The 26,841-nt window shown below is 40.5% G+C and overlaps 1 protein-coding gene and 1 long non-coding RNA gene across 5 annotated transcripts in view; one reads left to right on the forward strand and one right to left on the reverse strand.

Moving 5' to 3' along the window:
• The first annotated feature begins 3,297 nt into the window (after nucleotides 1-3,297).
• Nucleotides 3,298-26,801, forward strand: LOC145456301 (uncharacterized). 2 transcript variants are annotated; one of them, XR_013920566.1, is made up of 3 exons: nucleotides 3,343-4,182; nucleotides 23,062-23,120; nucleotides 24,229-26,801. It is a non-coding gene; the product is annotated as an uncharacterized LOC145456301 (long non-coding RNA). The 2 variants fall into 2 exon arrangements; XR_013920567.1 differs by lacking the exons at nucleotides 23,062-23,120; nucleotides 24,229-26,801 and adding an exon at nucleotides 4,660-6,501 and having other exon boundaries at nucleotides 3,298-4,182.
• Nucleotides 6,058-26,841, reverse strand: part of LOC145455802 (dynein axonemal heavy chain 7-like) — a 50,137-nt gene continuing 29,353 nt past the window's right edge. For all 3 annotated transcript variants that reach the window (XM_080333822.1, XM_080333833.1, XM_080333825.1), the window contains 32 exons: nucleotides 26,631-26,798; nucleotides 26,116-26,242; nucleotides 25,939-26,057; nucleotides 25,764-25,874; nucleotides 24,828-25,013; nucleotides 24,556-24,678; nucleotides 22,582-22,840; nucleotides 21,967-22,087; nucleotides 21,753-21,900; nucleotides 20,961-21,101; nucleotides 20,555-20,740; nucleotides 20,335-20,498; nucleotides 20,098-20,270; nucleotides 19,456-19,628; nucleotides 18,932-19,065; nucleotides 18,725-18,869; nucleotides 17,936-18,063; nucleotides 17,810-17,872; nucleotides 17,029-17,192; nucleotides 15,784-16,031; nucleotides 14,786-14,962; nucleotides 12,795-12,956; nucleotides 12,537-12,740; nucleotides 11,726-11,887; nucleotides 11,002-11,187; nucleotides 10,319-10,456; nucleotides 9,196-9,308; nucleotides 8,335-8,452; nucleotides 8,123-8,275; nucleotides 7,602-7,779; nucleotides 6,755-6,882; nucleotides 6,058-6,686 (listed from right to left, as the gene is read on the reverse strand). In XM_080333822.1, the coding sequence (XP_080189948.1) occupies nucleotides 6,504-6,686; nucleotides 6,755-6,882; nucleotides 7,602-7,779; nucleotides 8,123-8,275; nucleotides 8,335-8,452; nucleotides 9,196-9,308; nucleotides 10,319-10,456; nucleotides 11,002-11,187; nucleotides 11,726-11,887; nucleotides 12,537-12,740; nucleotides 12,795-12,956; nucleotides 14,786-14,962; nucleotides 15,784-16,031; nucleotides 17,029-17,192; nucleotides 17,810-17,872; nucleotides 17,936-18,063; nucleotides 18,725-18,869; nucleotides 18,932-19,065; nucleotides 19,456-19,628; nucleotides 20,098-20,270; nucleotides 20,335-20,498; nucleotides 20,555-20,740; nucleotides 20,961-21,101; nucleotides 21,753-21,900; nucleotides 21,967-22,087; nucleotides 22,582-22,840; nucleotides 24,556-24,678; nucleotides 24,828-25,013; nucleotides 25,764-25,874; nucleotides 25,939-26,057; nucleotides 26,116-26,242; nucleotides 26,631-26,798 (4,983 nt within the window). In that variant the 3' untranslated portion in view covers nucleotides 6,058-6,503. The remainder of the gene's footprint in view (nucleotides 6,687-6,754; nucleotides 6,883-7,601; nucleotides 7,780-8,122; nucleotides 8,276-8,334; nucleotides 8,453-9,195; nucleotides 9,309-10,318; nucleotides 10,457-11,001; nucleotides 11,188-11,725; nucleotides 11,888-12,536; nucleotides 12,741-12,794; nucleotides 12,957-14,785; nucleotides 14,963-15,783; nucleotides 16,032-17,028; nucleotides 17,193-17,809; nucleotides 17,873-17,935; nucleotides 18,064-18,724; nucleotides 18,870-18,931; nucleotides 19,066-19,455; nucleotides 19,629-20,097; nucleotides 20,271-20,334; nucleotides 20,499-20,554; nucleotides 20,741-20,960; nucleotides 21,102-21,752; nucleotides 21,901-21,966; nucleotides 22,088-22,581; nucleotides 22,841-24,555; nucleotides 24,679-24,827; nucleotides 25,014-25,763; nucleotides 25,875-25,938; nucleotides 26,058-26,115; nucleotides 26,243-26,630; nucleotides 26,799-26,841) is intronic.

Here is a 26,841-nt window from a genome sequence, read left to right on the forward strand (position 1 = left end):
ATTTGATATTCTCTCGTAGCGTAGACCTGTGTTTCTAATGACTCTGAACTGGCTGCGAAGGTCAATCGCGACAATGTATTTACCGCGACGCAGTTCCATACGAATGAGGCGAATGCATTCTGTCAAATATTTCCATCTAGGCGTAGCATCATAGAACCTTCAACCTTTCGTGTCGATCAGCATACCAATTGCTATCAAAACATTTCATGTCTGACTAGTCTGGAATTCTACTGTGTCAGAGTTCAGGTTCAATTTTTGATCACACAGCTGTAGTTCCTTGTTAGTCTTAGGTAACCACAGCATCACCAAATCCGAAAAATCGTCTTTCTCCCCAAACTATTGATCATTGGCTGGTACTACCGCTGAAGCATACCGTTGCCTACGAGGGTAAGCAAATGCACGAGCCCAAACAAAGCTACTGTTGTATATTTAAGATTCTACATTTCAATGTATCTACAGGTTGGTAAACGCAAACGAATCTAGAAAGTAATCCTATTAATCACAGTGTAGCGGCGCCCTAACTGAGTACAGAATCGCCTAGTAGGTGCTAATGTGACTTGTACCAGCCATAATTTTTTGCGTCTTGGACTGTTGGGTCGAATAAATTTTCTCGGCCAGATCAAGTATCTAATTTTTAAAATAAAATTCCCTGATAAGCTGTTCAGGTCGTGACATCTTTTATAAGCGCTAAATCTCGTAAATACAATCCTCGTGAAACAAGTAGAGGCTGATTTAAGTAACAGGCATTCACCTAAGGTTTAAACCAACGGACATACCACGTTACTTTTATCAGTGGGTTAGAAAATGGAGGAAGCTTTTAATACAATAATATCTATCCTGCTACAACCCAATGTGATATTAGAGAAATCATTCGGGGCAGAAGATCCTTTCCCTCGTGAGTTAGAGAATTTAAGAGTAACTTAAGGTATAGCGACATCCAACGACTAATTATAGCACACTAGCACCAATCATCAAGCACTTGATGAATCGACACAGAGAGAGAGAGAGAGAGAGAGAGAGAGAGAGAGAGATATGATATTCTTTTTCGCCTGCACCATCGAGATGCTTTGACGACGGAGTTGCGATACGGCCCCATGAGGTCATCTAGTCTGCGCCCCCGTTTATTTTTTCTCCTCCATACTATCCGTGATTGCTGAGCGCCTAGCAGGATAGCTGCGGATACCAATTTTCGAGTCTTTGGTATGACCCGACCGGGGATCGAACTCACGACTAGGGCTGGGCACAATGATTCGAGTACTCGAATCTGAATCGAGCATTAATTTTAATGATTCGAGTCGAGTAGTAAAAAACGTTTTTTTCGAGTAATGAAAATATACGCTCCTCGCAAATGAAAGTTGATTTACTAACGGGAATTATAGTTTTGATACTATTTTCCACCGACGAAGCCTTGAAATCTTGATTGGCCGTGTCGCAGCATACGAGACATTGTACAGAGCTACGAACGTTACTGGAAATAACATATTTCCGAAGTCATGATCATCCCACAACATTGTCACGAAGTGCAATGAAATCGGTATTGTCGAAAAAATATCAAAGTATCTTTATTGTAACGGATGCCAGGCATTATATTCTTTGTGGTGGCATAAAAGGTACATATTCGAAATTTCACATAGTTCATTCTGTTGTGACGTCATAATGAGTGATACTCGAATACTCGACTCGACTCGAAGCATAAAACGTGATTCAGAATCGAATCACTCACGTACTCGATTTTGCCCAGCCCTACTCACGACTAGGGCTGGGCACAATGATTCGAGTACTCGAATCTGAATCGAGTATTAATTTTAATGATTCGAGTCGAGTAGTAAAATACGATTTTTTTCGAGTACTGAAATTATACTCTCCTCGCCACTGAAAGCTAAGTTATCAACGAGAATCGATACTAATTTTCACTGCTGAAGCCTGGGAGCCTCTATTGGCCGTATCGTAGCATACGAAACATATAGTACAAAGCTACTAACGTTACTAGAAATAACCCAGTTCCGAAGTCATGATCATCCCACAACTTTGTCACCAAGTGCAATGAAATCGGCATGGTCGAAAAAATACCAAAATCTCTTTAATGTGATGGATAACATGAATTATAGTCTTTGTGGTCGCATAAAAGGTACAGATTTGAAATTCGACATATTACATTCTGTTGTGACGCTATAATGGGTGATACTCGATTACTCGACTCGAAGCATTTCACGTGATTCAGAATCGAATCACTCAGGTACTCGATTTTGCCCAGCCCTACCCACGACCTACCGCTCGAGAAGCCGGACGCATAACCATTACACTATCTCGCTCGGCACATATAAGTTGTCATCGTCGGTACTCAAGTAGAAGTAGAAGTAGCGACTTACAAGTAAGTAAAAAATTAAGTATTCTAGGCCTGGTTTTACCTAAAAAACTAAAAACGTATAAGTAGTCAATATTTTGACTTAATTAGGCTAAGTCATAACCACTCGAGGAAGTGGTGCAAGTATAGGCAAAATCGACTTGAAGTAGCCTACTTCGTTACTGACCACTTCTGAGTGCCATCCAGTGTCATGCGGTGGGGTTTATGATTCGGCAAGCAGATTCAGATTTGCAAATACAGTATATCAAACTTAAAATATATTAGCTGATTCAGTTGACGACATTTTTGTTATCGAGTTTATTATTACCGTTTCTTGGGGAAATATATCCACACGGAAATTTCCTAATATGAATATTATGGATTTCAGTGCTTAGTAAGACATTAGACATAAACAGGTAAGTTTGGAGTGCGCTTTTACCTAATCCGGCTCGTTCGTGAATCGCATGATGGTTTAGGGCAGCCCTTGGCAAAGTGCGGCCCGCGGAGGTATTCTGAGTGGCCCACGAAAAGATGCTTGGAATTCAAAACATAAAACCTACTTTTTAATGTTGCTGCGTGGACCAAAACCATAGGCTGTATAAATTGAATCGGAAATTCGTTTACTTGAAAGTCTGTTGTTCATTAATATGCCGTGATTACGTAGCCTGTGTACTTCACATGCGTAGTCCAGATTCAAAATAGAGCCAATGTAGCAAAGTATGCCGTAACAATTTAAGTCACAAGAAGTCCCCCTTTCTATGTAGTTTAGTTTTAGTTTACACCTTCTTTGTTGCCATTGTCACATCACACGTAATGTGCTTGGAGTTGTTACGTGATACGTTTCCAAATCTCGTAAAACAAGTCATCCAGTGCTCCTGATTACTATGAGTCATCATCACCCACAAAGGATGAACGGACACGGGCATGTCAAAATATAAAGCCGAAAGCTTAAATTCAAAGGTTGGGAGCACTAAATATTTGGTTACTGGAGTCAGGGGTAAACCCGCAATTTCAGTTTGTGCCGAGCAGGTGGCCATGTTTAAGGAGTATAATTTTAGTCTGTCTTGTGACAAAAGCACAAAGAAAGACACTCGGTCAAGGGAGGGCGAATTTCAGAAAGACTCCAAGCTTCGCTAAACGACAAGGCTAATTCACCAAGCTGCACAATGCTCGGAAGGCAGCATTTGTGGTATCCCAAATACACTTTATTGCTTTAGAAAAACGCGGATGCTTTAACAGAACAACGCGGATAGGGGTTTAAAGGGAGTTTAAAATGTAACATGTTCAACATTATTCTGAATTATGGCGGCCAATTATTATTATTATTTTTAGGGCAAGTTTTTGCAACTTTTGCAATTTTTTTACAGCTTCCGGCAGCTTCCTAAATACACGGAAGTTTTGTAGCATGGTGTTTTAAGCCGTTTGGATGATTATTTCACTGTCGTTTAAATTTGAGGTCCTTTTCTGATTATATTTTCACCGGATCAGATTTTTCAGTCTAATGATTTTGTTGAAGGCGCCAACATTGGGTTTTTCTACAGTGCCTTGGATACGGATCGATTCCAGTATCTCATACCCTAATAATTTCAAGGAACTTGTCCATGAATGCAACTTTTTAGTGCAACTTTGTGAAATATAAATGCGGCTTTCCACGAATTTGACTGCAACAAAAACCTGCCCGAGTTACTACCATATGTCCTTCTTTTTCAGGAAATTGAAAATGTCCTCCGAGGACGCATAAATGTCCTCCGTTTTGGGAATTCGACCTCATTTACAGCTTTCACAGCTAGGCTAATGGACAAGGTCAACTGAAAATCGGCATAAATGACGCGAAACAGGTAATGGGGACGTTCGAGCGGGTCATTCAGGAGTTGAGTCACAGTGAAGACCTTTTTTGTTCAACACCACAAAAGAAACGTAAAAAAGCGGGTAATTCGGAAGCCGACGACCTTTTTTTATTCAACACCACTGAAATATCGTAAAAAGTGGGTATTGTGGGACAGTCAAGACTTTTTTAGTGAACACAACAAGATTTCCAGTAAATATTTCGAAATCAGCTGTTTTCAATTTTGGTAAACTAAATTTCAGGGTTTTTAAAAAGCTTCCTCATTTCCGGAGTCGAAAATATGGTAACTCTACGTATTACCAGACTTTTAGTTCGCTACGGAAAGACTGTTTGCCTGTGAAATATATGTAACGATGACATGTAGGGGTAGCTTATAACGATTAAATTGCCTGTAGATGACAGGACGTCTTGGAGGCGAAGCCCTCGTTTGATAGTGTGATGGTGATGCACCTGGCTTCTTGATTTTCAGGTCGTGGGTTCGATTCCCGGCGGGGTCAGACGCAAGACTCGAAAACTGGTATCCGCGGCTATCCTGCTAGTCGCTCAGCGCCCACAAACGGAATGGAGGAGAAAGGAACGGGGGTGCAGAGTGGGTGACCTTACGGTCGTATCGCATCTCCGTCGTCAAAGCATCTCGATGGTGCAGGCGAAAACGACTGCCCATTTCTACCTATCTCTCAGTAGTTGTGTTTGGGCCGGTACCATCATTATTATAGTTAATTAATTTTATATTTATTACTTTTAATATTTGCCCCCCCCCGATATATTTTTATGGCTACGCTACTGGTTGACCGCCGCAACTTCACAATTCATACTGCCTCGTTGGTTCGCGAAGTTGAGAGCAGATAGCACATTGTTTCACTTTGCTGCGATTGTCGGAGTACTAGGCCAACAATCTGTGGGGCAGATTTATTTGCGGGCTGGTTTTGGTGTGCGATATGTGCTGCAATAGCATTCGATCGATACCAGGTATTAGCAATTCTGGGCTTGCGCCGCTATCAAAGGTGGCGTCGATGGCTCGGCGCTGCCCACCTTCACTTTCGTCCCATTTGTGAACAATAGCCTAATTATGATAATTGCGTAATTTGGGGTGCAAAAATATTCACAATTACTCATTCATGAACATTAGTGGACAAATACTAATAACCGTTGAAGGTTGTCACTATTTTGTTTTATTTATTATGACGGTAGGTGTTGCCCTGTCTCACTTTGCTTTCCCTGATCGCGCGTCACTGGTGTCACCGTTGCTGGCATGAAATTTTTGGTGCTCGGAAGCAATGGCCTTGTGCACCAGGTCAATTAGTTATATATGCATTATTCCATTAAATCTTTCTTCTGGACAACAAAACAAATTCTATTGCCGAGGAAATCGTGGCGGGAAGGGTCAGTATGTTTTCTATGAGGAAAGGCACGCCGTGTTCGCGAGCTACGCCTTCCAGGTACTCCCGTTCTCATGAATATTTAGGGTAATGAATGAGGAAATGTTCCAGTTTCTTGCCGCTGACAAGTACGACATAGCCCGTCTTCGTGGCTTCCAATTCGAAGCAGGTTGTTGGCAAGTCGGCAATGCCCCGTCTGTAGACGTACGAGGACTGACGATTGGATTCGTAACGATAGCGGGAAACCGGGATTTCGTTATGCTGCGAGAAAATTCGCTTGGATTGGGGATCGTCCGTATGCTCCTTGATCTTGCCAATCCATTTCTCACATTGTTTGGAGACGCGAACTTTGGCTTACGAATAATCGAACACGTTCGAAATTTGTTGTCTTGAATTCAGGACAAGACGCTTCATATTGGCGACCTACTTTCATGACCTAAAACGTCGTGACCCGACATTCGAATGTAACAAAATCACTCCACAACATATTCACTAATATTCATATATATTATAAAATATTTCTACCGTAACTACTCCTCTAGGCATTGCGTCAAACAAAGAAGGAAACGACACGAGTGCGAAACTATGTAGAGGACGCCATTTGATCAATTTCACAGTGAAGACAAACATTTGGTGAATTTTTATGGATGCTATGAAAATTACTTTGGTCATGAAATCACACGAAAAGATTAATAAGATATTTTCATATTATCGATATTTAAAGGTGAAAAGTGCTGTTTCTATCGACCAAAGAGCAAAATTATTTGGTATATGTTCCTTAATTCCGCGGCTATCACAGAGAGACAAAAGACAGATATACGAGATAGCTGGCTACGCTTTTTTAGATCTAGAATCGAGCCTATTCTAATATTTTCATTTTTGTGTGTCTTGAACAAAAACTATAAACAATAAACAAAAGGTAACGTAAACACCATCAATTATTCAACTGGCACAGCAGAGCTACGCCACGTCCTATCCAGTGAGCCGACGGTTTGTCCGTGGGCAGATCCAGCCCGATGACGAAATTGGTAGAGTGGCCTGTTGTGGACAGCACACCGCGACGCTCGCTGGTCTTATACACGGGAGCATTGTACGACATCTTATCGGGAAGATCGGACTGCAAAGAAAATATTCGGAGAAAGACAGATCAGAGAATAGTCTACCTGCATAATTTGTGATACCGACCTTTTTGATGGGCATGATGTGAATCTTCGGCATTTTGTCGTAGAGTATTTTCGGGACTGATTCTGCCAGGATTTTAGCTTTTCTGTCCCATTTCGCACCCTCCAAGTACAGTCCATAGATATAAGCACCTGCGCACGAGATACATTTTCAAACGGAGGCATTCGGAATATATTTTATGACTTCAACGCACCATCACAAAAAGCGTTTGATTGCACGGTAGAAGCTAAAAAGCACTATGAGTACAATCATTTTCAACATGGGAGATTGAATATCTTCAATACTACGCGTGCCTAGTGACATTTCTTCCACAAAATGCACTATATTGCATGTCACTAAGCATTCACTGATACTGCAGATAATGTAGTACTGCAGATAATGTTTAATAATGAGTTACTTCTACTCTTTTTGCGGACTTGAGCATGTTTTTCTTCCTCAAACTACTTAAGTGACTGTGACTACGTTCTAATCTAATATGTTAGAGACCGTATGTCCTTAACAGATTCGTCCATTTTGCCAGTCAAATCGTCAAAACTGCGACATAGACTGGGTACAACGATCGCTTAAAGCTCTTGAAAAATCATAAATGCATTTATAGCACAAAACAGTTATCCCAGGATATTGGCAAACAGAACCCAGCGCTACACTGTCTGTAACTACCACTTTTCCCAACTACTTATTTGAGCACCATTTCAATTTTTCTTTCATAATCCTACTTGGATTAAGTGTACCCTACCGTGAATAAAACTTTTGTAATTCAGTACCATAAGTGACTAATTTGAAAGTGTACTATATATGCAATAGTGCAAACTAGCTTTTACTAATTGTGTTTTGCCAAATTTCAACATACCATCGTCAGGCTGAGTTTTGTACTCCTTGTCGTCCATGACATTGTAATCAAACGACAGAAGATCGATCGGAATCGTGTATTTCCTGGCGAAATTTTGCTGGACGCCGGTCAAGAAAGCTTGCGTGAAGAAGAATCCGGACACCCAGAATTGAGGCGGCGGTCCCTCCTCGTACCATTTCTGTGAATCGGGAGATAAAAAGAAACTGTGTAAATCAGATTGTTTCACACAAAATTTTTCTCTTAACCATAATAATACGGTAAAGCTACAATGCCTGAATGTGACTATTTCCCGCTAGTAATTTCAGAAATACTGGTAGCGTTGTCGCACTAAGAATATTGATCAATGATTACAAAAAACAATGCGGCTTCATTCCATCCATTTTGTGAAAATTAATCCAACACATTACTTCATTCCAAAACTACGAAGATATTTGATGCCATTGTGACATTGATCTCTCTGTATAGCAATGACATCGCTAATAACTTGGCATTGACCATTCCATGCTTGTAACAGGTCCGACCTGCAAGAACGCGAGCCTTTCCAAGAAATCATTGACGTAGCCCCCAAGCGGCTTCAAGCTTGGGTACGATTTTTTCATCCACACGCCAGGAATCTTGCCTTGCAAGATGTTGTTCAATACCTCTTCCAATTCTCCCGACATGACTACCAGACCCTGAAGTAACGCGATGAAGTTAACCGCGAAAGAACTGGCGAAAAAATTTAGTTACCAACCTTGATTGCTTTTCGCACGTTCACAAGTGAGGAGCGAATTGCAGACAGCAGATTGTTGAATCGCACCATCTCTTGTACGAGTACGGTGTTCATGGACTGTTTGTAAGCGGTGGGATATCTGAAAAATAACAGAGATGCTAAGTTCCTGACATGTACTTGGTCTGTTCTCTAAAACGATCTTCAAAATGAAACGAATGTCACAAATCCTTACTGACATCACATGGCACTAATGGCAGCAGCAGAAGGCTATAATATGAAAATCAGCCTCAAATATACCAAAAAACAGACCTTGGTTAGCATGAAATTCAAGAATGTTACTAAACAAAAAATCGTATCTCGCACACAAATGGATGTAATGATTGTATTTCCAATTTGCATTTCAGTATTGATGGCCATGAAACTGGACAAATGCTTCTGCCGTTTTATTGATATTGATTTTTATCATTTTGACATCCTTTTTAATAGTGTGTCGTCAATTTTTACCAATCCCCACCATTTTTCCCTCGTCGGGCTAATATTCGGCAAGGAAACTACAATATGTGTTCAGTAAGTGATGAAAAAAATCAATGCCTGGTCAGATCCAAGTGTGCGAGTATTCTAGAAGAGTCGACTGTCACAAATTAAATTACCACATTATCCATTATTCCTTTTTGATACCGAATATTTTCTGTACCACCATAATTGCTGTCTGTTTGCTATGCATGTCGGTTGGAGGAAAAATAAAGACTCTCTCTTTCATTAGGTAATTAACATTTGCCGACAAATTTCCTCAAACCAGTCACAAAACATTATGTAACCCTCCTCGCTAGTATGTGCGGACAAAAAGAAAATCATAGAAAATTCCAATAAAAAAATACAGACCTTCTCAGAGCTGCTTCTGTGTCGAAATTCTCTGGTAATTTTCCAAGGATGTCTCCAGCAACCCCATAGACGAGCTGGTCACTGGACTGTGCCCCACCTCCGCTCGCACGAGACTGTCAAAACGTTTAAATCAGTTCACCCTAAATCAAGTCAAAGTGACAGAACAATCTAAATGAGGATGCAAAGCAACTGAAAGCAATGTAATCGACGTGAATTAATCCATTGAGATTGAATTCGCACTGCAACAACGGAAGAAAAAGCAACAGAAAAAACAACGTAATGAAGACAGAGGATTTGGTGAAATTCCAAATACCAGTGTTTAGATAGCGGGTGACTTCAACCTGCTTTTCCCACCCTAAACTACATCAGCACAAGGATTGAGTGCTCAAGATCGAATGGTATATGAATCCAGATGATTGAAATCGTGTAGAGACAGTTGGTAATTTGTTCTCAACTTGAAAATAACGCATATCGGCTTCATGTAACGAAGCAACAAAGCGTGAGGCATATTTGGCAAATGAGGAGCAGAGAAACATAAGGTGATGGCAAGCAACGCAACGCATGTCGTGAACATGGTGTGTGACGCGCTTACCTGATCTGACTGTAAATCAAAACAGAACATTGTCAATTGAGAAATGGCTTAAAAGCCGGAGCATAAAAACTGGTTAAAACAGTAGCGATCTCAAAACAGAAAGCTGGTCAGAGTAACAAAGTTATTCCTTTTGATTTTTGCATTGAGTGGCAAAATTTGCGGGATATAGATCCCAAATTGACAATATGAGCGATTGCATGATGATATCAAGAAGTTCACTGACAACCTTAAACGACTAATCTCCAACAAAGACAAGTATGAAATATTTGAAATGGATAATATAAATACACCAATGAATGTAATGATGTCTGATAACTTCTATCTCCATTCGAATACCCTTTCCCATAGAAATTGAAACATTGAAATTAAAACACGCCCTGCCTTATTTAAATTTTCATGCTGTGTCCTCAGAACCACGTGGTTTCCCAATTTTACACAATCATTGAAACAATTATTTATATCATACCATAAGTCGACGGAAATTTCCAAGCCGGAAAGTAGGTAGGGTCTGAAAGCTACTATAATCGTTACCAGAGTCAGCAAGATGCTGTTGAAAAGCACGGCCGTTTCGTTTTGATCCTTCGTGATGTCGGCGTTGGCGTGCATGCCGAAAACCTCAGGTTCCGTGATGATCGGGAGATTCTTGCAATACTCCACGTAGCTTTCCCACTGAAATACGATTGTAGAATCAAGAATAGGGTCGACGAATCTCTATTCAGTTCAGTTTGTCATTAATTTCCATAATTCAAAAAACCACAAGATTGCGACAAAATGAAAAGATAGGAAGAAGTCGAAACAACTTGAAGTAGTCTTTCAATCAGATCCTTACCGTGGCCTAGAACTTGTAAATAAGAGGCAGAAGATAAGGATGAGGTTACAAGTATTGGTAGGTGAAATAGATATGTCAGGTCGTGGTCAGGTAATCTCGAGCGCAGACTAGCATTCCTTCATTCAGAAGAATCTGCTTGTTGCAATATTTTCAGTTCAGTTTATTAACAATTTTGTCAGATCAATACGCCACAAGATTGCGATACAATGAAAAGAAAGGGAGATGTCGAAACGACTTTGCATAGTCTTTGAAATCAGACACCCACCTGGGCACAGGCGATGCAAAGAAGAGGCATGTACGTACACAGAAGAAGATAATATAAAAGGACACGCGAAAAAATGATGCGGTGTGTGATGGGCTATTTCTGAGTAAATCAGACACTTACATCACCGTTAGGCGGCACAGTGTAGACTCCTTTGGAATCGAATTTGTAAGTGTCAGTGTCGAGGATGCCGATATTGTATCCTCTGCCGAGCACGGCGTTCAAAGTACGGCGATCTCTGTCATCAGTGACACGCCCACCATAGTTACATTCGCCCGCCAGATACACCAACGCTGGCAGCGGAACAAACTGTAAATACATATGCATTATCAGATACATCGAACTGCCCGTGGCCACATGCGCATGCAACATTTGAGCATGATACACTTGAGCATGCGATACTTGCACATGCGACAGTTGAGCATGTGGGTTAAAGTTAGGGTTAAGGTTGAGTTGGGATTAGGTTTGTGGTACGGTTAGGGTTGTTTTGGGAATGGCGTTAGATTTAGTTTTTAGGTTGCCAAGTCACAGGCAATTGAATAATATATTCATATTGAAATAAATCTGGATATTTGCGGCTGACACTTGTCATGGGTATTTGTCAGTAACTAGTATAGGATTGAAAGGAATATTGTATGTCAATTATTGTATTATCAAAAATAACACCGGCATGAAGGTTCAAGTAATCAATGCAAACGGATGGCCTAATGTACTTTCGATTAGACACAAAATCACATACTCGGCTGTCGCTTTTCATTGTGTCGCATGCTCATATAACAAGCAACTGTAGCCTAAAATCTACACTGATACTGATAAAGTTCATGAAACATTCGCGATAACAACTCACGTCGTATTGATTCAGGAACATGTGCAGCTGTTTGACGGAGATTCTCAAATCCGTCTCGTTGAACTCGTAGGGAATGTTCCAGCCGAGCGGTCCGAACTTCCTTCTCTCTTGCACCAAAGCGTGGAAGAAACACAATCCGAACAGCAGTCTCCGCCAAGCATGCTGCGGCAAATCAATTCGGAGATCATTACTAGAGTCGCGAAAATCTCAGACAAAGTGTCAGCCACTCAATGAGTAATGGAAAAGGAATTAAATAGCATTCAGAGTGTGCTATGCTGGTCATTAACAAAGTGCCTCTACTTATTTGTACTAGCATTAGTACTAGTTTTGACATGTGTTTGAAGTTCTTACTTCTACTCGTGATTAAGTACAAGAATAGGGGTTATTTTTACTTGCGTAGCAACTTCGATACTTTGACCAGTTCTGGATATGAACTTACATAGTTCCAAATCTTCCTATACGCACACACCATGATGATCTCATTCACAAAAATGACACATCTAAAGCATCACAAGCTACTGTCCACAAGTGAGAGAGAGTCTTATGTGTGAGTGTGAGGTTTCAGCAGCAGATTAGCACTCAGTGATTTCTAAAACAGTTTTGTGAAAGTTTTATGCCAGATGTTTTCAGCCAGCCGGAATCAAACTGGGGTCACAATTTGACTCAGTGTAACCAATGAGCTATGGTTCACGTCAAAGCGATTATGTACATGACAAATTTTAATAAAGAAAAAGCAAATCAGCATCTTAGGAGTTCAAGGAAAAGTTCTAATAACGGTAACACCAGCCACCAGCGTCAGTCGCTCACTTACCGGTTGTTTGCAACTGCTGAAAAATTCCGGATCGGAAATGGGATCGCTCAAATACGATCTCATGATGTTCGCTTTCAGTCCTTTCGGAGGCTCGTTGGTCATCTTAACACCGTTCTGCAAGACCGCCACCGGGAAGGTGCTCGCTGGGTAGCTGGTGAGCCATAAACGGAAGTCAGGATGTGTGGTCTCGGGGTTGAGTGTTTCCTAAAAGCGGACGGTATTACAACTGTAACTTGCGCTGGCTGATTGTCTGTCTACCTCGCAAATTTTCTCCAGTGTCGACATCCAAGAAGTGGCAAGATGGCAATTCTGCAGTACCACCCAGGTGCCTTCCTTGACGGCGCGGTCAATCATTTTCAAAGCAATGGGACCTTGCCCTTGTCCGAGGGACAGGGAGCTCATTTTGGCACCTCCGAATCCCTGCAAAGTACAATTGATATTGCTTCAAAAACGTGCTACTCTACAAGTTTTAATTGTATAAAAATTTAAATAGCTGGTTCGTGGTACAGAACTTGAATATAGCTTTCAATACAACATCCATTGTAGCAGTTTAAGTCCCTTCAGTGTGCCGTTAACTCTTGAAAAGAGGCACCCGAAAAGTCTTCAAGTTTAATAAATATACTGCTACAATGGATGTTGTATTGAAATGTATAAAAATTGCGATGTCAACTTGACTGATGTGACACAGATAAATTTTCTGTTATTGCACAGTTTTATAAAGACCAAATGCTTCAGTTTATTCTATCTCAGGTTATATATGTTGTATAAGATTTTTCATATTGCTCTTGAAAGTTGGTTCAAGTGGATATTTGTATATGTGGAAGAGGGAATGTCAAAGAATTTGAAATATTGAACATATGCGATGTCGGTCTATGGAAATATTTTGCTGAAGTGGACATTGAGAAGACGAGAATAGTTCAGTAATGCTCTGTCTCTGTATTTAATGTTTGCCAATGACGAGATTTTTTTATATGACAAATAACAAGTGTGAATGAGCAATTGAGCATATTGATTGGAGCAGCATGATGTTCAGCATTTTCATTGGCTTAAATAAATATGACACAGAATTGCTTTCTAAACATCGCAGCTCTGATTATAGTCAAAGATATTGATATCGATTGGTAGCCATTGAGTGTTGAATGACATCTTACGTTGTTTCTAGGGAACGACCTGCTCAAATGTATCGATACACCACAGTTATTCAAATTAGGATTTGACAACGGTTTTTGCAATTCGAACAATGAAGTTGTGTGTCTCACGATCTGTGCACACTGCACAGCATTTTGAGCAAATAAAGCAAACATGATCAACAGACAACAACATTACATGACACATCATGTGACAGCTGGCACATATGGCGGTGTTAATTCGTGGTCACCTGACCCAATAGTGCGCGGCAAAATATTTCACTCGGGAAGTAGGCGTACGTAATCATATGTTAGTGATTTTTGTGTTCTCTTTAGTTCAAGTTCAAGTTTATTCATAAAATTTCATCAGTCAAAACATCACAAGACTGCGATACAATGAAAGATAGGAAGATGCCGAAACGACTTGGAGTAGTCTTTGAGATCAGACATCCACCTGGGCCTGGGCGATGTAAAGAGGAGGCATGCACACTGAATGAACGTAAAAGATGATAATATAAAATGACAAGCAACAAAATCGGGTTGCAAGTGACGGAAGGAGAGATCGATATGTCAGGCCGTGGTCCGGTAAATTAGAGGGCTGACTAGTATTGATTTAGTAGAAATTGTTTGTATTTCGACTTGAATGTGGATATGATCGACGACTGTCGGATAGCCGGCGAGATACTGTTCCACACTCCAGGTCCGGCAAACTTGATACAACGATGATCTTCCGAGTCGACCATATGATACTTGGACGACGAGGGCGTGTGTGTGTTGTACTTATGTACTTTTAATACAGAGGTAAAGAAGTCATTGAAATTTTCGGGAAAGTGACTAGAATGGAACTGATATATAATCTTGACTATTTCTAGTTTCCGCATATCATTTATGTTTAGGTCACCGAATCTTTTGAGCAGTGATTTATCGGACGCGCAACCTGGCCCCAAAGGGACCCTGGCTATGATGCGGAGGACCTGATGTTGAAGTTTTTGCAGTGGTTTGAGTGTGCCCGATTATAAGCCTATTCGAAAAGCCATTTCAAGGGCCGCAGGTTGCACACCTCGGGCCTAATGCATGCTCACAAAATCAAAATCGAAGACGTGTCAAACATGTCTGACTCACCTGATCGTCGGCAAACTTCTGCAGCGCGGCCATTGGGTCGGCACCGGGTGACAGGACAAAAATCAAAGGCGACGAGCAGTTGCTGTCCAGGAAAGTGTTCGGAAGGTCAAAAGGCGGGGGCTCAATGAACTTCTGCCCCAGATTGTCGACGATGAAATCCTGAATGGCCGGCACAATCTAAAACGAAAGCGGGAGTCTTGATTTTTTTCGATCGCACACAAATTCCTGTGTATACCCAGCACAGCAGAAAGCTATATCCTGCACCCGCTAAGAGTTCTTGCCAATATTAGTAAAAATTATTTTTGACGGTCATAATTTAAAAACAAGAATTCCGGCGTTAAACGAGCGGATCTTCCTCCGTATGTCGTCATGGGCGTATTGAACCTACCGACAAGCCTTTATAGATCAGTTTCGTCATGTTTTGGTAACACATTATGCAACATAAATGCTGGGAGCGCTAGGTTATGAAAATATAAAGATATAGATACTATGATAAGTGAAAAGAATAGGTTCTAAAATTGTGAAAACAGTAAATAGGCGAGGTGAGTAATAATGTGAGAGGATAGGACACAGTATAATGCAACTCTCCTATAGCGTCTCACATCCTCAGGGGTAGAAATGGCTTTACTGCAGATACTGCATTAATCTGCAGTAGTAATTATTAAGTAATTAAGCATCCAGTGACTCCTTTGTGAATTCCCATTGGGCGTTAATCTAGCTCTCATTACCAATTGTCAGTTATCTTGCATTGTGTTATGTGTGCTCGCTAATTATTGACTTGTGTGTTATTTATATAAGTTTGTCTCCCTAACCGCAGGCGACCACTATCAAACCTAGTTACACAACCTACTTTATTTGCTTTATTTCATTTTCAGAAGATCGATCGTGGAACTTGAGTTCAATTGAAAAAGTGGTATTAATAACTCTCCTCAAGTTAGGAGGAGTTACAAATTGTATCAGCCTCGCATTTTTCTGTTGGAAATCCCAGTAACGCTTACCTTGTCAGGCCGGATACAACGGAGAATCATCATCTTGTGAAAAGACCCGAGTTCGGCCCATTCGCCGGGCAGCGTGTGATTTTGCGGCTCGGAGCTGTCGTACATCTCCTTCCATTGGTTCTTGTAGGAGGGAAACTTCTGACGTATGCCGCCGAACGGCGTCATGGCGTCGAGTCGGCAAATTTCGTCCCAGGATTTGATCGGAAGCCAAGTCGCCGGGTTGGAATGGGGGTTGTCGAGACCGACGCCTGGAGATGGGGAAAATGGCAGTCGGTAAGGATGCGGTTCTGCTCTATCCGATTGCTCGAGTGGACGGAAGTGAATTGGCGAGGGTTGATAAAAATTGATGAAATAGTAGGGCCATTATGCTTAGCCATACTCACGATTTCACTCATACAAAGTAATACAAATCTATCTTGAAGGTACAGAGCTTCAATAAACAATTGTGTAGTATATTCATATTGAAATGACACTAGTAATCGTCAGCAAGTAGAACGGGAAATAACATTGTATATCAACAATCGTATCGCAAAATATGACGTCACCTGCATGAAATTTCGAATATTCGAGGCATAGAGATCGCTAAGCTGAGAGTACTTTTTTAGATAGTACACGGACTCCTTCTGTTGGCAGAAACTTGGTTGGCATGTTTTGATAACTGTAGACTCCAAGGCCTTGGAAATTTCATGCCGGTGATGTCACATTTGGTGTGCAATTGTTGATATACTGTTCTTTCCAATTCTCTACTAGTTGCTGATAATTACGCGTGATGAGTGTCAGTCGAACATATTAGGGTTCATTTCAAAATTAATATACTATTCAAATCTATCTCAAGAGACTCTTGGAGGTACATAACTTCAGTATACAGTTGAATAATATATTCATATTGAAATAAACCCGTGTAATTTCAGCTGACATTCGTCAGGGGTAATTGTCAGCCACTAATAGAGATCGAAAGAGCTTTGTATATCAACAGTCTTATCACCGAATATGATGTCACAGGCATACAAAGGACTTTATATACATAAAACTAGCTATGGACAAAACGACAGCAGCCTTTTTCAGGTTTCTTGTCTGTCATGACCGAAATATCAACACAAGTCTTGTGGATGAATCCAACAAATTTGTGTGAAAGGTTTCCCTCCATTTAAAACAGAAAACGCAATGTTAGATGACAGTTGCTTACCAATATGGAGTTGAGGTTTTTGGAAGAAAAACTACAACCCAGTACAGATTAGAAATCACCTCCGGTAAGCAAAAATCGGAAATCTTCATCTTTGACTTTGCCGTGATATTTCAGCAAATTCATGCAAAGAAGGAAGGAGAACAGAAGTTTGTCTTTCTCAAACAAGGACCGGCAAATGTTGCAGTACAACGAATACGTGAAGTAATTCTCCAGATTCTTCAATCTGAAACAAGACAAAATAAGCTGTTGAAACGTTGACTCGGCACTGCAATCGAGTCGCATTTCATTTCAAAGTGCATTTCGGGTAAAATTGGGTAATTGGAAAACATTTGAGATCCTAAGTTTCCATCAGACAGATATCCAACTAGAAACAATATGTGAACAATGTGAGTGTGTTATAAAATGAATTTTCTAACGTCAAAAATAAGTTATTGGAAAACAAACCTGGACATCAGGAGAACCTATCAATCAATCGGTCTTTGTTTTTATTTTATCCGCTCAACACTATACACAAGACACAATGGAAGGTAATGATCAGATATGCTGAAACGACCAAGTACGGTCTAGCAATCTAACATCCACTTCGGTCCATCAGAATTACTAGTATTAATGTTCGACATGAAAGTGTTCAACCGTCTTCCTACTTGTTCGATGACTGTAAATTTATCAAATATAATTGAATATTAGTTAAAATGAGCCGATCACAAAAAGTTACTCGTTAAAGAAAATTCCATTTAGCTGATGTTTAACCAACAACACCAACAAAAGCCAAACTAATGTCGAGCATTCAACATAATCAGATATCCAGGCAGCTTTAGATCACAAAATCAATGCACTGACCTCACTGCCAGGTCATCAGATTTCTGTGCGTTATCGATGCTGTTGATGAACAGGTTCACATACCTGAAAGAAAATAGCAAAATTAGAACAAACGGAATAAACAGCAATTACAAATCCTCATCTCACCAAACTAGAGAGTACTGGTACATAGGCTCGATGTTTGCCAAATCGGTGATGCAGAAAAATAGGATGGATGAATGCTCCGCAATCGGTGTATAGCCCATACGAGCCGTGTCAATCTTTATTTCTGTTTCCTGTGAGGAAAAATCACAACGGTACCTCAAAGTTCATCTATCATATCGAGATAGAAATCTGATACTGTAAGTTTTGTTCGCCAATCAAAGTTACAGTAGAAATCAAGTAAAAATCGCAACAATATTCAATATTAATTTCAAAATTGAGCAGTGGAATTACCAGATCGACTTGGACATTTGAATCAAGATATTGTAACAGATCCCTGTTATCGTCCAACCATGAAATGTGTATATCTCGTAACCGAGAGACATCCTGTTCTAGAGTAATTTGCCTCTTGTATAAAACTACTGATTCGAGAGAATCAGTGAACTCATATTGCTAACCCTACTTGTAACAACGTCTGAAATATATTCGTATGTCTTGCGTATATCTGCGTCTTAAGAAGATCTCACCAGATACAGGATTCCAGGTTAAGTAGTCAGCCAGCTAAACCTATAATACTTTGGTTAGCTATACTTCTACTCCAGGAACATTATACACTGTATTGTTGCAATATATAGAAGCGGCAATATCAATACAGCACACAAATGCATATATTGACATTGATGGAGTAGTGATTCAAATACACTTAGAACTAGATCCTCAGAACTCAAGTGAAATCTGTGTTGATTAAATATGTATTTCAGAAGATATTCTATGAATAGCAGGATGTGAATGTACCTCAGCAATAGCTTGCTTTTCGGATATCTCATTCGCCAAAGTTTTGGATGAAGACAATACTTTGATCGCTGTTTCGTCTTCAAGGATGTTACCTTCCGAGCTGGAGAGCACTTCCAGAATCTTGTCTTCAATTTCCTTCAATTGCCTAAATCATCGAAAAATGGAGTGTAGTATTCCGTTACCTAGGCAGAGGTAAAGGTAGCGTACTTCTTGTTCTCTGCAGATTGCAGGATGAGAGAGTTCTTTTCCTCTTCCAGCTCTGGTCGCTCGCGCGCTACCACAATACCCAAAAGTTGATCTTGCAATCCTTCCATGGTGATCATGAAGTTGAGCAGTGTGACCTAACAAGTTGAAGTGTTACTTGAAAAGACGTGTGTAAAATGGTGTCAATATTTCGGTCTTGAGTATATTCAGCCAGAAATAATCTTTACACAATGACAGATATACAATCTGAGCATATTTTGAGCACTCTTTTTATAATGAGTCGGGAAGTGATCATATCTACAGTGCATTAGCCACTCTTTGCAACCTTACGTTTTCCGGTTGAAGTATATTTGTTATTGCTAGTCACTATCAACCGTGGTATGTATATGCCTGATCCTACACTGAAATCCTACATGTGACAGTACCAGAATCGAACTCAAATGCGCTTCAAAGACCATTAAAAACAAATGCATTGAATCTATTCAAAAGAGCAAGAATTAATAGATCTAGGCCATCCCATGACATACCTTCACCGACGTCTCAGGAAGGTAATGAGGATTACGTAGTTTGGTTGTGATGTAAAATCTGAAGTCGCTGCTGTATTCAATGGTTGAATCGCCGAGTCTTATGCAGATTGCGCCGCCTTGTTTGAAGGTCTGCTTCAGCAGCAGAGGTTCCAAAATCGGGTCCAATTCCTCACCTGGGAAGGGGCGCAGAATGGAATAAAGCTATATACAAGAAATCAACTTTAGAATCATCCAAGACTCGTCAAATTTCTCTCACAATAACGAGGCAATTTAGATACCGTATTCCACATTTTTCTCTCAGACAATCAGTTAAGTTAACACTTACAGTTACAAGGTTAGCACCACCAGTAAAATCCATTATGTCGCAATCTGCAAACGGGGAACTAAACTAACAAGTCTTCTGTTTGCAACAATAAACTATGTAGTATATTCACCAAGCAGATATGATTACACTTTTTTGGTCAGTTTTAGGATTCGCAGTAAGAAATAAGCAGGTGCTTAGTTATTGAGCTCACTGCTATGAAGATTGTACATCTATACACTAAATCTTCCTAAGTCATACAAGTGCCAGATTGACTTAGAAACGGTCAAACTATACTCTCACTGCCATTCGGCATAAAGACTTGAAAATGATTAATATACCGATGTTTTCGAGCAGTACTGGAGTTCCGAACTGTATGCAATTCTCCAACGTCCGCACAAAGTCTCCGTCCGTCAATTTAATGACGTGAAGATTGTTGGCTCTCTCCATGTTCTTGATCCACTTGTTTGCCTGTCCCTGAGGGTCAATCATCAACGGCCAACGGCGCGAATTGCTGGAGAAAGAAAAAACTCAATCGTAACTATACCGCAAACTTTTCGTACACAAATATGACTCACATGATAATGATGCCGTTATCAACCGAGAAGCTATCAGTTGGCAAGCCAGCAATGTTCCACTGTCGTATTTTCACGGGTTCACCGAGCACTTGATTGAGAGTGCAATCATCAGAACACGGGATTTTTATGTCCTTACATTCTTTGAGCCAAATTTTCAGTTGGTCCTGAAAGCAAATATTTGAAGAAAGTGCTTGTGGACGTATTGACAATGTTTCTGCACCTCTCTGAATTTTGATGTGAAACAGCCCAAGTACGCCACGATACCGGACGCGATCAAAACGTCACCGGTTAAATTTGTGTATTTGATTGTTAGCGTCCGTGCAGCTTCACCCCATCTGTCTTTCTCGCCTCCCAAACTCTCGATAAGTTGCGTTGCGCGGGAAAGCTTTTTGCTGCATATATCGACCTAGAAGATGAACAATGAACAGATAAATCATTCGCTATTTTTTACCAGTAATAATCAAAGGTACACAGATTTTGTGACAAAGAAGTCTAATCGTCATTACTGGAGGATTATGTTTTGTACAATTAGTCCAAAATTTCCTTCAAAGATCTTTGAAATTTATAATTTACAATTCAGCGTATATCTGGAAGATAATTTTGTTCCTTGTGAAGTTGTATGGTACCTGATACTCGAGGTCCGCTTTCTTCTGCTTGTTGAACTCCAATTTGTCTTGAAGCGTTTTCAATTTATCCTGAACTTCTTTGAGCGCAGCCTGCTTCTTCCTCAAGCCTTCCATAGCGACGGCAAGCTCACCCTCGGCTTCCTGATATCATAAAAACAAACTTGAGATAGTATAACTACACTGAGTCAGCCATATCATATTTCAACCGAGAAATACAATCCTATGTCAGTAGAAAGCACGATTACATGTGAACAAGATGTGTTTTAATGTTCAAAACTTAATTGTAATTTAATTTCAATTGCACTTCTAATAATTCAGCTACTAAATCTTGGGCATTGCAATGTCAAAACTACCTCCATAGCAGAAAGGTTTCTGTGCAAAGTTAGACACAGAATAGTGGTTTTGGAGTTTAGATATTAGACACAGGCATGGCAAATACAGATTAATTTTACTAGAGAGATTTCAAGTGCCATTATGAAATTCTACTTGTGTATAAAGTTGTATGCCCAGTTCTCATTCCACTTGAGTAATATCATACTGATACTTTTATTACATACATACACAAACACTTCTTAGCCTTCCTCATTAACTTTCTTTTTACAGCATGGATTTGGCGCCTAACCTGTCGGAATTACCGAAACAATAATTTAGTAAATCCATAAATATTGTGATTTACCAACTAAAACTAAAGTAACAACAATCCAAGCACAAAATAAGTCACCTACAAACTTGTATCATCTACTTTGATAGTCACGGATTGAAAAAGCGCATTTGAAAAACCAATCATTTCACCTTCAGTTTGATTTTCTTGGGGGCGACAATCTTTGCCACACGGTCGTACGAATCCATGGCCCGGACCCATTTGCAGAGACCTTCGCAGGCGGTGGAAGCTTGACGAATCTTCTCCGGGACGAATTCCGGGTTCGGTATGTATTTGGCTCTGATAAGGGAAGGCAACGAATATATAAGGACAGCGTCAGCTTCACAGAATAAGCCCGTAACATGCCTGATCTGTTTCATCAAATTCACGGGAATGTTGTCCTTGTCGTACACTTGAAGACTCTGCAGGAATTTCATGTCGCCGAGAAGTTTTTTCGACGGGCCCCAGAAGTCTTCAATCTTTTTGCCTGCGACAGAGTACGGCCATGAGCATCGTTTGACTATCGAAAGGCGTATTCTCTAACACGTTTGTTTTGAGCCAGGGGTTCACCATGCCAGTCTCAGGTGTTCAGCGGAGGTCAAGACACTCACCCGACTCGTCAGGTGTCATTGATATACAGTATATATTCCTTATAATCTTCATGTTTTCGATGAAAATAAATTTTTGTTTTTTGAACACTGTTGTTGATATAAAGTTCATTCTGTGCACCAGTATTCTATTATGTTTTAGATCTGTAACGTGGCCGAATTTTGTTTTGTGACCTCGAAGACTTTTAGATTAGCATAAGGGTTCACCAGGTAAGTAAAGGTTAAGAACCAGTGTTCTAATGGTTTTTGACGTACGAATGAAATTCATGATCTTCTATGTTTCGCAAATGGCAAGACAATCTAGATCTCAAGCGCCGTTAAGATTGTACGACGCAAATTCTCTGTAGGCCTGACAAACTAATCGTGCACATACCAGATCCGGATGGGTCCGGTATACGGTCCGCTTTTATCCCTTTCAAGATACACACGGCTTCCATGGTCAGCTTGACTGGAGACGGCGGATTGTTCATGGATTTGACCATGGTGATGTCAGAGGGCGTGAGCGTATTCAAGGCAGACAGAGCGGCTTCCAAAATGGGAATGGCTTCGGCGAGATCGGCGTCGCATTCATCCTTGATGCCCTTCGCCACTTTGGCTTGCTCGTTGGCAACGGCTTCGTCCGCTTTTACAACCTGAATTGAATTAGGAATTACAATCATGCTGGATATATACTTTGAGAGAGAGAAAGACATTATTTTCATCTGACTGAAAGACATAATAAACACAAACGCAGCATTCAGTGTGCGATAGGAATAATCGATACGAACATTATGGTCGACTAGTCTGAACACACACGTATTACCTGAACTAGGTGAGGAAATGTTGATTAAAAAACATATAACGGTAATTTTAGGTAACAGCTGGCGACAAGCATGTAAAATTGGGACTTGATTTTGTGCTCATACAGCAACAGTGTTTATATGAAGGTAATCAAGTAAATCTATTTTAAATCTATCATAAGGCAATTCGCAGATGTGTTGTGGCAGAGCATTACAAGTAATATCTCAATAATAGGACAAGAGGTAATCAAGTAAATCAATTTAAATCTATCAAAAGGCAATTCACAGATGTGTGGTATCAGTGCATTCCAAATAATATGTCCTTAGTAGTCGATAGATTTCTTAGTTAGGTTACTGTACAGCAGGGGCGGGCAACTCCTCCAGTCGGCGGGCCGGATTTAGGAAAATTGAGTACTTGGCGGGCTGGATTGCTGAATCGATACATTATTCGCCCATTTATCCACATATACAAGGAATAAATCGTATTTAATGAATGTATTTTAACGACAGCAATGTCACTTCAAAGTCAATTCTCGCCCCTGATGGCGAAGACAATGTGTAGCCTATTTGAGAATAACATTGTCATACAGGCGCCGCCATGTCTGCTTCTATCTGATCAATCGACACACGGTGCAATCTCTAATTTAGATTAAGCCCGGTAACCCTAATTTACCAAGATATCAATTCATTAGGGTTGAGTAGGTGACGGGATAGCGTCGTTGTTCAACTGTGTGGCCTAATTAATCTTGATATTGAAGTCATGCGGCCCGCGTCCTTTAAGAAATTTGAAAGGTGGCCTGCGACCCATTTTGAGTAGCAGACCCCTGGCATATGCAGTGCAAAAAGCCTAGAAGTGTGCCGTGCTACAAGTCGGCGGTTACGGAATCAAAAATAAGAAATATCAGCCTGGTGTAAATGACCATTGTAGTCGACAAAAATCATGATTACCACAGACGACATTAGGGTTGAATGCATCGTAAATGCCGAGAATGCAAGTCTTCTCTCTTCGAAGAACTTCCGCGTAAGCTCCACTCTCGCAATGCTGCTCATACACGCATATAATAACATACAGTCACTAAAATTTGACGTAGTAAGCAAGCAGCGGGGAGTCTCGGCTGACTGGGGCCGCAGGCCACATTAGCATGCAAGACGGAAAACTGTCCGCGGGCCGGATCCGGCCCGTATGTTGCCCGCCCCTGCTGTACAGCAATAGATGTGGTGGAAGCCTTCATTCAAAACAGTGCTCGTACGGCTTGAGAACAGTTGTGAACGGAAAGAGAAAAGGTATGATTCTGTACAGAAACCCCAATACCGAAATCCAGAACAAAGTTTCTATCCAACAACTCAATCGTTCATTTGCAGTTTTCATTGGATACCATAGACGACGTATTTCTTTAACACTGAAATACATTATTGAGTCCTGATCCCGATTCTTTACTAAGAATTATTCAATTCCTGCTTGGGTTATCATTTGAATCCTGAGTCCCTATCCATGGGTGGCCAATAATGCAACAACGCCGATCGTTAAAGTTTGCTCAAAATCAAACGCAAACGGGAAATAGAATTACCTTTTCGACTTTTGCCACCTCGATACTTTCCCGTTCGACGTTAACCATAATCTCATCGACTTCCTTACTGGCGACGACCAGTTGCGGCTGTAGGTCAGTCAATTCTTTTTGCATCTCTGCCACCTATTATATTTGGACAACATACAATGCTGTGGCGCAAAACGCGGTGTAAAATTGATAACCGACAATAGTACAATCGTAATATTGAAATTCATGTATATTCATATGTCAATGAAAGTTTTAATCTATTCTCAGATCTTGTTTCGTCGCACCTGGGACGCTGCTGACATGAGTTTTTCCAATCCGACTTCGTAACGCCGTTTCAACTTGTGAACCTCCTGACGCTTTTTGTCTAAGAGTTGCTTGAACGTCGAGATCAGTTCAAGGTAAGATGTTGGAGTGACGTAATTGTGCCGCTGCAGTTCGTTGAGGAATCTCTCCGACAGAATCCGAGTGCCCTGTAAAATTTACACATATTTGATAAGACTTGATGCAGTGGGTAGAAATAGGTACGAAAATCCAAATTCTGCAATGGATCCATTGTATTCTAGATATTGCCGGCGAATTTGACAACATTCAAAAGTACTCGTTTTCTCTTACTACGAAAGATTGTAAAAAATTAAAACAAATCAATCCTTATCATTTCCACGCCAGCTATTGTAGATACAAATGTAACGCTTATCATTAGGACAGTGGTTCCCAACGAATACACTTGGTTATCACGAGAGCCATATCATTGATTCATTTTACGAAGGGCAATTTCATTTGGTGTTGAATATTTCACTATTTATAAAGATCAAAACCAGACTACTGTTGTCTAGAATTCAAAAATTCATGATCTTTGAAGGTAAAAAGCGATGTTGACAGAGTTAAGAAACAAAATATCATTGACAATCAACTTCACCGATTCAAAACACTGCAAAAATTGCGACATCACAAAACGATGAGACAAAACGTCAGGACTGATCCAATGTAAAAGGTTAGAAACTGTCCTCGTTATCGATCAAGTTAACTGGCCCAGCCACATGGACACACGCTCGCCAAAAAATTTGAAAACTAGCAGTACATTGCGTGGAAGTTATTGTTTTTAAAATACATATCATAGAGAGCATTCTTCTACTGACTCAGATGGCAAGGAAGAGCGACCCGCAATAATAAACCTAAGTATGTCAGGGTGTTGACAATCAATCACGAAAAAGAAATCTCACGGTGTGGAAACTTTTGCACATGGAAATGCAACCTTTCCTCTGTTCATCGTCCATTTCTACATCTTCCAAGAACCGAGATGCGACAGCGGTCAGGGCATCTTCGGGCCACGACTAAACACGATCACACGAATATTTTTTTACAATAATAAATAATTCAACTTTTTTCCTTTCGTACCTGGAACCAATTAATCGTGCAGCAGTTCACGAGCGACGGAAATTTCCTCAATCTTGTTCTGAAAGAGTCTCCGATCGGGCTCATCGCCAGAACGATATGCAATTGCTCACGGCAACGGTCTAAATGATAAATTCTATAAAGGATGTATACGTTGACGTACTCTGTCTAGTCGCAGACCTATGAAATAGTTGAAGAGCGCGTTGGGAGTTCCGTCAGTCTGCTTTGCCTTGTCGCGCTGACGGTCGAGCTGTCGCATTTTTTCCACGATTTCTTGCTTCTCGTCGATTGCGAACAGATTGGGAACCTGCGGAATAAATCACGAAAAGAATAAGTTGTCCAAGTTTGATAACTGAATGACGCCATATCAACCAGTGAGGTTACACAATTCTCCAAAGACTTTAAAACCACATCCGGAACCTGGTTTACACGTAACGAAATCTAAAGTACTTGAAACAATTTATCTTCGAGCAGGTGTTGTACTAATCACATCGAGTCGGATGACAAAGTCATATGACTCGAGACTAGGACCCAAGACAAACATTTCATTGTGACTTCGAAGAATAGTAAAGTCACCACTTTATCGATATTTCGTCCATCAGTCCTGATACTTGGAAAATAGGGCCAGAAACTATCGAGACTGAAGTAAATTACAATATTATGATTTTCCCAACCCTGCTCAGTACTCATCACACCTCGCCAGCGTTGAGAAGGTTGTTGATGTCTTCCAGGAAATTTTCCTCCTTGATCTGCATGTCGGTGAAAAGGAAGACGCCGTTTTGCTCGGATTCGGTGGATTTTCGCAAGATCACTTTCAAATCCTCACGCCATTCGGTTATAGTGTATCCCTTTGAGATTTCCACCTGTTTGCAAAACGTAGAAAGTCGCGTCAAAGAGTCAAAGTGT

The sequence above is a fragment of the Botryllus schlosseri genome, chromosome 2 (assembly GCF_051294905.1).
Source record: "Botryllus schlosseri isolate E-star chromosome 2, Bs_hap1, whole genome shotgun sequence".
Classification (NCBI taxonomy): Eukaryota; Metazoa; Chordata; class Ascidiacea; order Stolidobranchia; family Styelidae; genus Botryllus; species Botryllus schlosseri.